General features: G+C 44.0%; 1 protein-coding gene across 1 annotated transcript; it reads right to left on the bottom strand.

The window, feature by feature from the left end:
* Positions 1-489: 489 nt before the first annotated feature.
* irs2b (insulin receptor substrate 2b) lies at positions 490-15,256 on the bottom strand. Its single transcript, XM_067443428.1, has 2 exons — positions 11,731-15,256; positions 490-2,025 (listed from the first exon to the last, which is right to left on the bottom strand). The coding sequence occupies exons 1-2, from the start codon at positions 14,897-14,899 to the stop codon at positions 2,021-2,023; spliced, it is 3,174 nt and encodes a 1,057-aa protein (XP_067299529.1). The 5' UTR covers positions 14,900-15,256; the 3' UTR covers positions 490-2,020.
* Positions 15,257-16,273: the final 1,017 nt, after the last annotated feature.

Genomic DNA, 16,273 nt, shown 5'->3' with positions numbered 1-16,273 from the left:
GAACGCCGCTGAAATTACTGATAGGATTCAATAGCAAAGATGAAGAAGAAGAAGAAGAGAAAAAAACACTTTTCCATTTAAAGTTGGCAGAAAAAATTTGTACAGCAAAAAAACTTTCTTAAGGTTTTAAATATATTAACACAGTATTTATACATTTGGTTCCTTTCTGTAAACTAATCTTTAAAAAAATGTAAATATTGCATATGCCATTTGTGAATTTGTACCTATTTTTGTAATATCAAGTATTATTCAAAGAAGTCCTTTTTTTTATTTTTTTATTTTTTATATTATAGCTTTATCAAATATCCTCGAAGTGGCATTTATCGTACAGTGTACATACTTTTAAAAAAACGTACTGAAGAATTAGAAAAGAAAAGCGCCAGGCCCAAAGTTCAGCCTTTGGCTTGTACCTTCATTAGTGCTTTAGTTGTTTGGGGGGAAATTCATTCAAACACGTACCATATATATATATATATATATATATATATATATATATATATATATATATATATATATATATATACAAAAGAAATAAGTTATAATCTTTAACTTAAAAATGTCAGTTGAAATCTCTTTATACATTATGTACAGCTTTCTAGGCAAACTTTTTTATATACTTAAGTCAAGTTGTTTCATGTCGATCTGAACAACTCTGCCTCGCTATCAGTCTGTTTGTGGATGTTTAGGCCGTGCGTTTCGTCTCCTGTGGAGATCTCCAGAATACTCTACATTCAAAAGTGTCTTGTGTTACAATCTAGGGAGTTTGTAAGTGCAAGACAAAGCATTGGTTCTGACGAGTCTATCCCTGTCTGACGGTAGGGAGCAGCATTAATGGTGTCAGGCCTTCTGAGACGTCCCTGAATCTATCACTCTCTGGAGCGGCGAGCCGACGGGTGTGGATGTAAGGCAAAAGGGAAGCCTGTGTGTTCAGAGCAGTGAAGGAGGGCAAGTCAGCAGAGGCTTCTGGGTTGTTAAGGTTTAAAGACAGTGTGCTAGCATGCCTAGGCTTGGCGAGAGAGGTGCTCCTTTCTCTGACCTGAGGCGCACGACATCATTCATCTAGCGTGTGTTAATCGCGTGTGGCTTCGTTCCAAAACTAATAACTCCACTCCTACGGAAGCCTGCTTTGCATATGTGCGGGATCGCGGACAGGCGGCCACCCGTCCGGGTCCTTTACCAGCTCAGATAAATATTATTCTATTAAAATCATTTAAATATCTGTTTAGAATGCAAAATAACATTAATAGATCTTTGATTGCAGCGCAGGACCTTCCTCCGCTGCAGTACAAGACATTCAGTTACCATGGCAAACAGTTATCTTTGATACTCTTGTGAGTGTATGCAGGTCCTCCAGGAAACACTGTTTGACAGTACAGTCAGTAAGGCTTTGGATTGGTGTTTTACGAAAACATTCACTTGGAAAAATAAATTAATTTCTCAATATATAGATTTTTGTAAGTCATAACCTGGCTCGTTCTGAGGTAGGGTTTTCAAGTGACTGCTTTTTTTTGTGTGATTTCGAATTGAGTAAATTTCTGAAATGCCACCTCGGTGCAGTTTTGCGACCACCCTCGCGCACACGCAGTCACGTGCTCTCGCCGCCACACAGGGAAATAAATAAGTGACTTGTGCGAGAGGTGTGTGCGTGCGTGTGCCGATCAGATGTTTGGTTCACAGGTATCAAGGGGGTTGAGGGACACTGGCCACTCGAAGTCCAGAGCTCGTAACAAAACCAGTGAAAAAAGGTCCGTAACACAAAAATCGAAGAGATTGTAGTGAGTGACAGATGGAGAGGAAGTCCCGCCTCTGCGTCTGCGAGTCATCGTGATGCCTCGCGCTGGGGTCAAGTGTCTGTGTTGCCGTGGCGACGGCCATTCGAATGCATTCGGGAGGTCAAAGATCAGCGGAGGGCTGAAGCAGCAGCAGCGACGTGGTCCATCTGTCCACACGAGCGCCTCCTCGCCTCCTCTCGTCCCTCGACGGAGGGGTGAAGGAGCCTTTATGAGGGGACTGGCTCTGTTTAGTCTGCAAGGAACAAGAGAGAAAGAAGCACGTTAATGTGATGTCTATAAAGACAGAGAGAGAAAGCACCAATAAAACACAATGTTCCCCGAGATCAACGCTATCACGCTGCCGTCACACAACACAACAGCCTTTTAAGGGCATTCACTAGTGTTTCGGCATTTTTTTTTTAAATACTATAATAATCCTTTGTGCTTTGTCTGGAAAATCTAGCCTTTTCAGTGAGCTGTGTGTGTTTTTCCATTACCGTCCGTATGTGATTTATACATGAGGAATGAAACTGGCTAGCGGGGGATAAAAGGTTACACACTCCCTCTGTCTCGCTCTAGCCGCTGTTCTTGTTCTCTCCTTTACCAAGTAAGGAATGCGCCCTCTTTCGCTATGAGCAACAGAAGTGGCAGGTGCTCAGAGACAGACGAGGGAAACACTCGCTGACATTTAGCACTATGCAGCTGACGGAAAGAGCCCAAGAACGGCCATACACAGACACAACACAGCCTCAGATGTTCAGCAATATATAAACTGTAATTTACTAAACAGGGCAAAGTGCAAAATGGGGTAGAACATGCTTTTTTGCATTAAATAATGGTGCAAATGCTAGTAAATGGAATACAACAATCTTAGGAAATCACATTGCGTGATTTATTGAAATATTCTCCTCCCATAAATATTGCATCTGAAAGGGGAACTCTTACACATGCATATGCAATAAGGTCAGCCGCAAAAAAAGTGTCTTTAGCAAATCCTTAAATATGTGGCATCACTGTTAAATCTGTCAGAAAAAAAAGTTGTTGTACTTTGAAATTCTTCGGAATGAAAAGTGCGTTATAAATAAAATCTATTATTATTATTATTATTATTAAAAAGAAAAACCTCCAGATATTTAACCATTTCCTATGATTTTAACCCAATTACTAAATTTTGGAAACACCCTGTTGACTTTAAATATGATGATTAATATGTTTTCTCTCAGTTAAAATGGGTCTTTATAGACACCATGCAGTTTTAGAACCTGGCAAGTTCATATTTTTGGGACTTTGGTTTAAAACCAAATGCTTTGTGTTCATAAACAGCTAAATGCAGAACAATGGAAGGCAGGTTCCTCTTGTTTAACTCTACATGAAACACACAGCAAGGCACAATGTCTTGTCCGCAACACAAATGTAAAAATCAGCAGTGTTGGGGAAAGTTACTTTGAAAAATAATCCATTACAATATTGTGTTACTCCCTTAAAAAAGTAACCAATTGCATTACATAGTTACTTTTTAAGAAAACGAATGGGTTACGCTACATTTACGTTGCTTTTTCTCACCTGGGATGAAAAAAACTATATTTTTGGTCAATTGTAAAGACCCTCGCTGAAGGTCAGCAGCAAGTACTTTGGTCAATAAACGTTTAAAAGATTAAATGCATAAAAAATATTCATTTTATTTAACATTTTATTATAGAAGTTTTGCGTAGTATTCTGATTTAGCATTTATTTGTTTTGTTTTTTTAATTTTAAGGAATACAACTGCTCTGCAATTACGATTTCTTTCAACATGAGGACAAGGGTAAATGGGAAAACAAAGTAACTTTTGAAAAAGTAAAGTACTATGTTACTTTACTAGTTACTTGAAAAAAAGTAATCTGATTACATAACTTAAGTTACTTTGTAATGTGTTACCCCAATACTGAAAATCAGCACAGGCGGATGCAGGAATGCGTCCTGTGTGTCACATAAAAGAGGAAAAAGAAAATGAAACGTATCAGCTTAGTGTTTGAAATGTAAATATTAAAGTGTCGTTTGACAATATGCTTCTCTCTCTCGCTGGTGTCTGGGTTCTGTTTACAAGACTAGATCACTATCCTGACCTCTCACCCGCTGTACTTGTTTGTGAGGTTTCATTTGCATGTAGGCCTCGCACTGAGCGGAAGTCTCTGCTAACACAAACCCTTCGTGGGTCTGTCCTCCCTGGCTGTGCGCTACCCCCCCCCCCCCCCCAATCTCCTCCTCCCGCTGCTTTTCATCCGCCTAGAACAAGAGCTGTTTTCATAGAGCAAGACTCGCTCTCACACACACTTAACAAACCCTTAATTCACAGCCATCGGCTATATTGCACACCATAATCGCTCCCATTATCTGGACTGCCCGCGCACATTCCGAACACTTCCGCATGTGAGCCCGATATCACAACATCCACTCTGACAAGGATGGAAGTAATTCCCATGAACGTCAGTAGGGCTGCATTCTCTCACGGAGAGCTGGGTAAAGTGAGGGAGGAGGGGCCAGAGAGAGGTCAAGCGCTTTCACGGTCGTAAAGTGCCTCATCTTTTCTTGCTCTTTGATACCTCCCTCTGTGTGGTATTACGAAGTATTACTCTTCCAGTTAAGTGCTGACAGATCTGTTTGCTCGTGGCCAACTAGTGAAGACAGAGAAAGAGAAAGGGGAGTAGGTGCTTTCCTGTTGTCCTTTTAACTATACCGACTGTGGGAAAAACAGCAGAAAACATGTTTACGGCGCTGTCTCACCCTGATGGGTGAAGGAAAATCCCACAGCCAAACACCAATGGCAATTCCATATCTACAACAGTAACAACAGCATTCAAGGCCTGGGACTTGAAAATGTGTAAACTGTTTTTGTGTTGATGTTATGTTTTCTTCACTATTGTGACGTATAGTGAATGGACTTCTCATACAAGAAAGAATGTACGACATTCTCTTTTTTGTGGAAATTTATTGGATCATTAGACTGGTGTAGTATTACTGGGATCTCGTGTGATTGACAGGTTGCCCCGCCTTTATTTTAGTAAACACGCTAGTAAATGTTTTTAGAGGAGAAGAGCTGTGCTTGCAAAAGGGAGGGGAAGTTACTTTAAATCAAAGATTATGAGGGAATATGAAATTACAAAACAATTATGACTACACAGATAAATAATTAATAAAAATCACTGTGATATTCCGAAAAGACAGAGAAGAAGAATTGTCCATCTTGATTTCATGGTAACTTTAAAGTCCCACAAAAATGTCTGATTAAAAAACAAATTACTTTTATGAGTCGATTCTTTTCTTTTTTTTGTGAATCGAAAACATACAGCAAAACTAGACTCTTATCAGCTGATTCTTTTTAGTGAATCAAAAACTGTATAACAACTGTAAAAAGTTTGGCCCGATGAAGGCTGCCATGTGTGCCCAGCTTCATGTCACCATTAACTGGATAATGACATTATATGACCTGACCTACTTTACTGTCACCACACTGCTGAGTGCTTCAAAGACACCACCTCTTTGAACAAAGACGCCGTATTGACTACAGAAACATTCGAGTAAATTCTTACACCATGACAGCGCAGTGGAAACCTTGATGTGAACTTGAGCTTGTCTGCTCGTACTCAGACTTTCAGAGTACCATCTCGGGCGGTCTGAATCCGTCATGTGTAAAAATAGACTCGAAAAAGACATAGATCTCTTTTCCCCACTGATTCTCACATTCACACTGATGCCACAGATCCGGAGTCCTGTAGTGCTTGTGTATGCGTGGAGATCAGAAGGCAGCTTGAATTTCACAGAGCTAATTAAGCAAGAGGAAGCTTGGCAATTCCATGGATGTCCCATTCCGATCCGGAAAGGCAGAAAAAAAAAACAGCGCCAATGAATGAGGGGGAAAGGAAAAGCAATGAGGTCATGGGACAAGCACTCAACAGAGACAGATGAATGAGGAGAGGGAGGAACTTTATATATTTTATCTTGTCAAATGCTGACCTGAACTGACTTCACAGAGACTATCTCATATTCAAAATGCATTATGTTTATGTTATGCCAAGAGATTAGCTTATCTTCAATGATTTCATATTTTAAAATATTACCAGAAACATAATTCAGTAGGTAATGCTGCTTAAAACATAAATATAAACAAATAAATATCAAAGTTAATTGTAAATATGCTCAAATATCAGTAAGAGCAGATGGAGATCAGAGGTGAGGTTTGGACCCCCTGACCCCAGATTCCCTCCCCCAATCTCTCAGAGTAATCACTCAGCCTATAGGTCTTCAGACCTATGCTAAGTGCAACATACAGCTTCCTAAAGATTTTTCCGGTGTTAAAACTGTGTCTGTGTGGGAAATCAGCACAGGTATTTAAAGCAGCTGTAATCTGGGACACGCTGGTTCAAGTCAAAAGCCTGTGAACCCGCTGCTCCCGTCCACAAAAAATGCCCCCTCTCTCAACACACACACACACACACACACACACACACACACACACACACACACACACACACACACACACACACACACACACACACACACACACACACACACACACACACACACACACTGAATATTGAATTTGCTGCACATATTTTGTATCCCCTTACACTGCCCCTACCCCTACCCCTAAACCTACCAATCACAGGAAACATTCTGCATTTTTAATAAAAAAACAAAAACAAACTCATCCTGTATGATTTATAATCATTTTGAAAAGTGGTGAAATGGCCAATGTCCTCATATTTCACCCTCTCCTTGTAGAAAATACAAAAACATATTTGTGTCCTCATTTGTCTCCCCCCCCCCACACACACAACACACACACACACACACACACACACACACACACACACACACACACACACACACACACACACACACACACACACACACACACACACACACACACACACACACACACACACTTGTCCTGCATCTCATTTATAATTTATTTCACACAGGTTAAATTTAGCCCCCCCTGCAGCCGAGCTGGGAACAGCCTGCTGTTCTCACACATGTAACACACAACTGTTCTCTCTCTCTCTCTCTCTCTCTCTCTCTCTCTCTCTCTCTCTCTCTCTCTCTCTCTCTCTCTCCCTCACACCCCTCCCCCCGCCATATTTACAGTAGAGAGAAAATCAGCTGAGTGACTGACTGTACTGTAAACATGTGCTAGTGTTACTAATTTATTTATCCTTGCTAGTCTCATATATCATAGAAGGGGAGTATCAGTTTTAACCCGTGGGGTAGAAATAACAATGTTTCTGTTCAGCTTCACTCAGTAGGATCTTCCAATGTCACTCCCTTTAGGGATGTTCACACTGTCAGCAATTTGTAACAATTCAGCGAATGTTTGAGGTAGAAGGAGTGACGTACATGGGCACACAAAATTTACATTTAAGGATTGAAATCTCTCAAATAAATATAGTTGTCTCACAAAACAATACAAATATGTATTACTAATAATGCCAATTATGAAAAAAATTACACTTGAATCTTATTTCAACAGTTGTCAACATGCCACTGACGGCTCTCGGTTCAATATCAAATAGTAAACTGTAACTTTACAGTAACAGAGACAGTCTGGACATCATCAACTACGGGAAGAGAGGCAGGGCAAAAGGTTACACTGTATGCGTGGTGTGATGATCTTCATGTGTAAATGTCACAGTCTAATCTCATAACGCTACAGCCAACTAAGCCAACAGAGCTCAGTGGTCATATGGAAATGAATTCCTGGCTATGAATAAGAAAGTGTGTGCATAAGGGTGTGTGAGCTCAGCAGATCTTACAGTCATCCTCCTTTATACAAATCCAAAAAGCAGCAGCAAAGATAATACCCGAGGATCCATTTAAATACATTTGATGGCAGTAAAGCATCACTACATATTACTCCACACATACACACACAGATGACTTAGCTCAGCAGGGGAGAAAAGAAGCATTCATTCAGAATCAGGCCACATGCCATGCAATTATTCCCACACACGGCACGTGCTCTTAAAGAGCTTCCCATGCAGATTTCAAATTATATTTTCCAGCCACATCCCACTCTTTGCCACATGCTAAAAGCACACACACACACACACACACGTTTGTTTTTGTCACATATGGGGACATTCCATAGGCGTAATGGTTTTTATACCTGTACAAACCGTATTTTCTATCCCCTTACACTGCCCCTGCCCCTAAACCTACCCATCACAGAAAACATTCAGCATTTTTACTTTCTAAAAAAACTCATCCTGTATGATTTATAAGCATTTTGAAAAGTGAGGATGTCCTCATATTTCACCCTCTCCTTGTAATACCTATGTAATACCCATGTCATTATACACATTTGTGTCCTCATATGTCACAAAAACATGCCCCCCCCCACACACACACAGTTCATCAGGACAGATGGACAGAAAGTACTTTTCTATGTTCTATAGGAAGTTGAAGGTTTCGTTTTTTAGTGATCTTACAAAAACGTGCATACTTTTTAAAATTAAAATAAAATGCATTATTATTTCTGAGGGAGGATGTGTTTGTCATGAAAATAAGGTATAGGCTTAATTTTCTTTAAGACAAGTGCAACTTATTATTTAATTTTAATGATTTGGTTGAAATATAAAGGTTTAGTGAAAATCAGTTGTGTATGTCTTTTAGCTGGTCACCAAACAAAGCTGCTCAACAATGTCTAATCTGTGGCAGTATGTAATCCGCCTTATCTGTGCTGCTAAAAGTGGGAAGCAGTGGGAAGCAGTTTCACATAACATCTTGGATGAGTTTAACACTCTAAAATCGGCAACAATAGCAGAGAAGATGACGACGACAACAACAACAACAGACTAAGAGGTGACAGAGGACATAGAGAGAGAGGGAATGGGAGGGCAGAGTCAGAGAGAGATGATTGGTGATAGACAGAGAGGAAGAAATTAAAATAATCCAAGGAAATATTAAACACAAAGTTGTATGATGGAAGAAAGAAAGATGGACTAGGATTTAACGGAAAAGGTGTGTGTTGTGATGGGGGATGGTCATCTGAGCCTGTTCTCTAGAAATAAAGGCAGGCAAATTGATAGACAGAATCTCTCTTTCACTGCTGTACTTTTCAATTAAATCAAGTCTATCAAAGCGGGAAGAGGGAGGGATTTGATGTGTCTTCAACAAAGGAGAGATTTCACTTTTATTTCAAGCTTATGCCAACCGCTTTCACTGGTTATCGGACTGTATCTCCTCATATCTCTCTCTGGGTTGTTGTGTGGGGCAGCAGATGGTCGCTAATCATTAGTGCATTGTCAGGGCTCTGATAGGCCTGATAACCACTGTGCACTGCTTGGAATGGCAGGTGCACGACCCTGGCCCCCACCATCTGCTAGCCCGTCCCCTCACACACACTATTCTCAGGAGGGAAGATTCTCTGGAAGCCCCTCACAGACACACACAGCTCTCGGAGATGAGCTAAATATTTGATAAGACAGTGTTTACTCTCTCCTCTAGTGCTATTATGTAGGGACGAAACAGAAAGAATCCAATCTAAGGAAATAAAAGGTCCTCAGAGCTCCTCAAGCACATCTCCATAGCCCTCTATATCCAAGACCAGGTCAGAGGGGACCAATTTAATTTACAACACGCTGCTGAGTATTTCGGCGTTCAGTGACTCGGGGAGGATGCAGGTGTGAAAAATGCTTAAATAAAAATGACAGAGCGTGACAAAAAACGATCAGTCCGATATGATGACGCTCCATCATAAACCTGAGTCAAACATCCTGCACGCTATGTAAATATGTAGTTATGTTTGTCAAAGTATGTGTCTGCTCTCCATTCACAAATGTGCTATTCAAATCGGTGTGTAAAAGTGACGGGAGGAGGGATGGAGTGGAATGTGGCATTACAGACGCTGGCATAGTAAACAGAGCACAGCCTATCCGTGCTCTCATCTCTGCTCAATGGGTCCCGTACTGGTGTAAGTTCCTATCAGGAAGACTATCAGGCCATTCTACACAAATAAGAGCTCTGTGTTCTGTCTCTGTGGCTCTTCTTTTGTTTCAGTGGAATGTTGTCTGTGACCAATCACAGGCCTGGACGGCTGAGCTCTAGCGAGTGTGCGCCGATGTTTCTGCGAGTTTTCTATGTGGTCTCCTCCCTCTTTTCCAGGGCTTCCGTGGCCTGCGGCTATGTCTTTCTGCTCCGTCCTCTTGTGGAGGTAAACAGAGAACTGCAGAAACACCTGCTCCGCCAGCACAAACACTCACACACCCTAGAGATAATAATTGAGCTCCTGATGCCATCTATTTGCCTTATGTGCTGTGTGTGTGTGTGTGTGTGTGTGTGTGTGTGTGTGTGTGTGTGTGTGTGTGTGTGAGAGAGAGGGAGAGAGAGAGAGAGAGAGTGAGAGAGAGTGTGTGTGTGTGTGTGTGTGTGTGTGTGTGTGTATGCTTGTTTTTGTGAAATTTTAGGACACAAATGTGTATAATGACATGGGTATGATACAGGTATTACAATGAGAGGTATGAGGACAATACCCATGTCCCCACTTTTTAAAAGGCTTATAAATCATACAGAAAGAGTTTTTTGAGAAAGTAAAAATGCTGAATGTTTCCTGTGATGGGTAGGTTTAGGGGCAGGGGCAGTGTAGGGGGATAGAAAACCACTACGCCCAGGGGCGTAGCACCAAATTTTGGGCCCTGGGTACAAACCATCTTGCTGGGCCCCCGTATCATATATGTGTATGTATAGAAAACTGACTTCTAAGGCCCCCCCCCTGCCTCGGGCCCTGGTTACTCAGTACCCTTTATCCCCCCAGTCCCACGCCCCTGACTACGCCTATGGAATGTCCCCACATTTCACAAAAACAAGTGTGTGTATTTGTATGTGTCTGTGTGTGTGTGTGTGTGTGGGGGTGTGTGTTGTTTTAAGAGGCTTCTGCTTCTTGACTCGTTTGTGAAGTGTCATTCATCATACGAGTCGCTCTGCCCCTTAAGTGCAATCCTTCACCTTGACTTTCTGTCAGCGCAAGAGTCTCACTAAAGTTTAGAAAACTCCTTTTTAACACTTATACACACTTCATACAGTCCCACTTACACAAAGTTACACTTAACATCTAAAACACCTCCTACCTTCCTACTCGTGTGAGTGTATAATGTCCACGTGAGTCTATATCTGTGTCTATCAGCCCACATGTTTATCTCTGTGCTGCACAAACAACTTTGTTTTTCAAGTCGTGCCGAAAAACAAAAGGTGGGTCATTCCTTAAAAGAAACCTGGCAGGTTGGAAAAACAAGCCAGCGTTAACCTCTCTGAACGACCTTTGCACACGTTCTGCATTCCAGCCCTTAAACCCCCCAACCTGAAAAACTGATAAACAACTGACTCACTTGTTTTTCTCCGGGCTACTGTTCACTCAAGTATGACATAATGACTCATTTTGATTCAGAGAGTGAGTCAAAGTATAATGCAAATAACGGGAATGTTTCTTCTTTCTGTAAATTATTGACATGATCTCTCTAGTCTCTTTCACATTTACGTCCTCTCAAACGGACCGCATCCCACAGTCACCCTCACACTACTGATCGTTCACATCGGGAGCTCCAGTAAGCATGAATAAAACCCCTTTAACTGAGCTGTTTTCATCCCAAACACTCCTGCAGGCACGGATGAAGCGATCAGTCACTGAGAATAAAAACTGCGCCACAGCTTTTAAAGAGGCATTTCCATCATTCTGACACGCATGTTGCTTAATTAGCTCTCTCACATAAGAGGGAAATTTGTCATGTGGCATGTTAACCCGGTGCTAACTCACTACAGTATGACATGACAGTTTATTTTTTTTGTGTAAAAATAACAACTCTATATGAGTTAGCACAGCTAAATAATTCCGAATTAACATTTCAGAGAGACTAATGAATTAACTAATGATGGTTGAGAGCTTGCCCATCAGCGGTTATCTCTTTTATGAATTGACAGAGCTTACCTTTTACTGTTGTTGCCGTCTCCTTGAACCCAAGGCTGGCATACGGACTGGCATGTATTCCATTGATGCCCTCTTTACAGCAGCTGGCAGCTTTGAACCGGACAAGCGAATCACAGCTGGCAAGTCCTCCATCCATCAAGTTTAAGGCAATGTAGTTAAGTCCATTCTGAAAGCCGGCCGACGTCTCCCTGCACATTGGACTGTTGTACTCTTCATCCGATCCTTCGCTGTTCCTCACAGATACAGACACGTTCTCCACAGAGGCTGAACCGTGCCGCTTGGCGTCGTGTGCGAAGGAGGGAAAAACTGGTGTTACGGTGGTGGTTGAGGAGAATGTCTCTGAACTGTGCCGTCTGCGTCCCTGGGGGTCGGCGCGAATCACTTTGGCACCCCGGTCGGGATCCACCAAGGCCAAAGTGGTGCCATGCAGCAGAAATGCCTCAACGGCAGGCGCTCCCGCAGTCTCATCCACAGTCAGCCTCTGCATGCAGGAGGATGGGCTGATGGTCTGCCCACCTTCTGAGGGCTGCGAGACAGGCTGCGCAGGGGAAGCGGACACATTGAACGTCATCTCTGTGTAATCGTCTTTAGCTTTATTAACTGGGCCCACTGGGGCCACCTGTGCGATGAGGTGGTACCCCTCATCTTCCTCCTTTTCGTCAGGATGGGTGGGGCAGGATGTGAGCTCCAGCAGGGGCTCCAAACCATTAGACGAAGCTGCATTTCCAGATTTGGGTGACTGAGAACTCACATCTATGTTCATGTAATCAGAGAGGGGGGATGTCCTCTGATCGGCAGACGATCCGAGGGATGAGGCTGGGCTCTCGGAGGAAGAAATGGAGGGCGGAGTGCAACTTTCAGCAACATGTCCAAAGTCTATGTTTATGTACTCACCGGGGCTTTTTGGCTCAGAGGGGAGGGGATGCTCGTTCATACTGGGTAACGTCCGGAACGTGTCCAGGGAGAGGCGGGTGGGTCGGTTTATCCTGTGCAGGAGGATGAGGTTATCCGTGCGGATTTGTCTTACAGTAGATGGGGCAGGGGGGGATGCCGTTTTCACTGACTCCTCTATTATCCTTTGACTCTGAGGATTCATGACAACATACTGATCATTGTCCGCATCCTTTAGCGGCTGCTGGGGCTTATGACAGCGGGGCAAAGAATTAAACAAGTGGACCTGTCTGAGACATGGAGACTCAGGGCTTAGGTAGTAGTCTGGAGGTGTGACTGAATCTACAGGGGACATGTTGAGGTACTCACCATTAGTCAGTTTTCCATCTGAACTGTCGATGGAAAATTTTGAGCCGCACAACATCCTCATGTAGCCACTGTCATCCAAAGAACAACTGCTGGGGGAATTGGTTCTGTAACCGTTAGCTATAGAGAGTGGGTGTGTCCTGGGGTTGATTATCTGCTTTGGAGCCGAAACGCACATTGGGCTCATAGGCATGTAGTTGTCTGTCTTCCCCCCTTGTGGAGCCACACCTGGTGTCATTGGCATGTAGCCATCGTCGCCCAGATTACCGCTGGAACTTTTCAGTAATGATCCGATTTCAATGTCCCCATAATCCTCTGGATATGTGACCTTTGGGGATGCAGTGTGTGAGCTGCGCCCCGAATGACCCCCAGCTGTGTAAGTTGCTCTCATGAGTGTGTACTCGTCTAGTGAAGCAGAGGACACTTGTGATGGCACCCTCTTCTGGTAAGGCATGGTGAGAGAGTGTGTCCTCTTCCTGTAGGCTTTCTCCAGATCTCCTACGCTCTCTTCAGCTGCCACCCGGATGCTTCGTCTTCCACAGCTGTTTGGCCTTTCCATGATCATATATCCATACAGGTGGCTGCCCTCCTGTGAGGGGGGCGTGTCAGCGAGCGACTCAGGTGTGTTGCTTCGGTTTGCTGCTAAAAGGTGCCGAATATCACCTGGGCTGGAGCCGCACTCATCGCAGGAGATGAAGCCGGCATCGCTGGGGGAGCCTGAAATGGAGGCGGTGCAGCTGGAGGGGCGAGGGCCTGACAGGCTGACAGGGCTGGCAGCTGAGGGAGGGGAATGAGACACAGGCATGCACATGGATTTACTATGTTGCAGGGTTGACGACTCAAATGTTCTGCTTGGGCGAGCTGTCACTGTGTTAGAGCGGCTCAAATGCGTCCTGTTCGCGCCTGGGCTGATGGGACTACCTATGGTACCGTCACCCTCGCTGGCTGTGCGAATCCTACAGGACGTCAGTTTTGTCACGGGAGACGTCGCTGCCATGCTGTCGGTGCGCGAGCGCCGTGTCAGCCCGGTCTGACTCGGCGGGAGGTTGTTAAAGTGCCGCCTGGTGGGCACAGATATGGGGTTGGTACCTGAAGACTGGCTTTTGCTGCGCGGGCGGAACTCAGACATCTCTTTCATTGCTTTCATCGCCTCCAAAATGGTCTCGTGAATGTTTTGCGCCACCACCGAGTCGTCCGCCTGCATCCACAATTCGCCGGGTCCGATCGAGGCGGACCGGCCCACCTCGATGAAGAAAAAGCTGTCCGAGTGTCCGCATCGGCGTATGTTCATCAGCTGTAAAATCACTGAAGCCGCCTCCGTGTTGAGTTTCACGAAGCTGATGGTCCGGCTGGATAAACACAGCCTGTAAACGCCCGTTAAGTTTCTGCTCTGTCCTAGTCCTTTAGATTTCAAAGTGACCTGCCAAACCTCCTTGTAAGTAGCGGCGACGGGCGTTATCACGCCGTAGTTCGCCTCATCAAAGCCGACGAGGGAGGACGCCGAATTAGAAGCGGAGCCGTCGCTCACTTTCCCCTCGTTCATTAAATCCGTTAAGACAGTGTACCAGTCCTCCTGTTCCTGCTCGTTTTCGGCAGCCACGGCAAAATACTCGTCCTTGGTGTAAAGGGCGATCAGGTGTTTGTGTTTGGCATCGGCTCTCTTGTTGATGTTCAGGCACGAGTCCAAATGTATTACCCGTTTAGCAGCCGACTTGTTTTTCCATTTCTTCTCGCTCTCGTAATACTCCAGCCGGGCGCGAGAGCCCTCGCTCGGCTCCCTCAGCACGAAAAAGCGCTTGTGTCCGTGCTTCTGTTTCCTCAGATAGCCGCATTTCTTAACGTGGTTGTTGTTCTTTACTGTCATATTTGAAATCAGCTGTCCTTCTGTCGGCGGCGGACTCGCCATTCTCATATGCTCTGAAGAAAAACTCTCACTTTTCCTCAACTTGTGCTGTCAGTCAGATATAATCCTGTCAGACTCTCTTCTGTACCCGGCGCGGAGTGCGCGTTCGCTGCGAGGAGCGGTTTAACAGTAAATAACACATATCGCTAAGTGACTGGAGTGAAGAGGAAAAACAACATGTGACGTCCTACACATCCAGCTTTGGTTACAAAAAATAGAAAGAAAAAATACGCACACACACAGAGAAAGGCGGTGCAAACCTTCGGGGGGGAGGCGTACCTGCGAACCCTCCCTTTAACAGCTCATTGGGCTCATTGGTGGAATTATCTGATCGACAGCATAAAGCACCAATCACATTCTACTCCATTCCTCTGCTCCGCCCCCACTAGAACATCCAAAGGTGTCTGAGACTTGTCAGAGGAGCGCTACCCACTGAGCGTGCAGGACGGATAGCCGCTCTGAGTTTTAGTGTAATACGGAATAAAATTACCATGAATAGTCTTATGATTTCAATATTCTTGGTTCCTTTTGAGGGACATCTGAGGTAGTTAAAAGAACCAGTAAGTACTGACTATGGGGCGCAAGGTTGTCAGTTGTTCGTTATTTAGAGAGTTTAGTGTTCATTTCTCTTATGACAACTGAATGCGTTTTAGCTCATATATCAGAGAATGACAAGTGTCATGTTTTTCGCCATAATGCGTAAAAGTTCTGTTCATAACACGTTATGTTATAGTTAGTATTATATGTGTGCTTTGTATTAATAAGGAATAAACCCAGTTCACGTCAGTAAGAATCGTATTCTCGCCTCTGACGCATTATAAAATTCATATGCAATACGCGTGCCCCATGTACCTACTCCTATAGCCTATATTAGTCTATACGGTATGACTTGGCCTCGTTATATTGACGCAATCGGTTCGAGGCGAATAAAAGTGCGAGACTAAAAAGCTGAAAGTTCGCGGAGCATCCTCGTTATGCAACGCAACCAGTGCATATGTACAGAGCCTGAATGCGTCTTGTGTTACGCGACTGCCTCTAGCGTTCCCGAGTGTGTTTGTATGTGTTTTTGCCTTGTGTTTGCCTTCCACTAGAAGATTCTTTCCGGTCACTGCATTTACTTCGCACTCCTCCTTCACAGTGTAATGTACAATACTCCACCTACACTGCACGGGAGCGACATTAAAACGCCGTCGATAGAATGAATGAAACTGCACGCGCGCGACTATAATGCGAGCGCTGTAGACGCGTCGCTTGCTGGTCGGAGTGTTTCTCACTCCACGTTGTATTTATAACATAAATGAAGCAGTTCAACCCCGGGCAGTTAAATGTCAGCGAAACTGTGTCAGTATGTTCACGTGGAAGCAGCACTGCATCAGTTCTGCT

Source organism: Pseudorasbora parva, chromosome 5, assembly GCF_024679245.1.
Source record: "Pseudorasbora parva isolate DD20220531a chromosome 5, ASM2467924v1, whole genome shotgun sequence".
Classification (NCBI taxonomy): domain Eukaryota; kingdom Metazoa; phylum Chordata; class Actinopteri; order Cypriniformes; family Gobionidae; genus Pseudorasbora; species Pseudorasbora parva.
Note: the sequence above shows the minus strand (reverse complement) of the source record. Positions and strands in the feature narration are given on the sequence as shown.

Excerpts from the sequence above, each read along its gene's own strand:
- irs2b (XM_067443428.1), bottom strand. The coding sequence starts at position 14,899 with ATGAGAATGGCGAGTCCGCCGCCGACAGAAGGACAGCTGATTTCAAAT.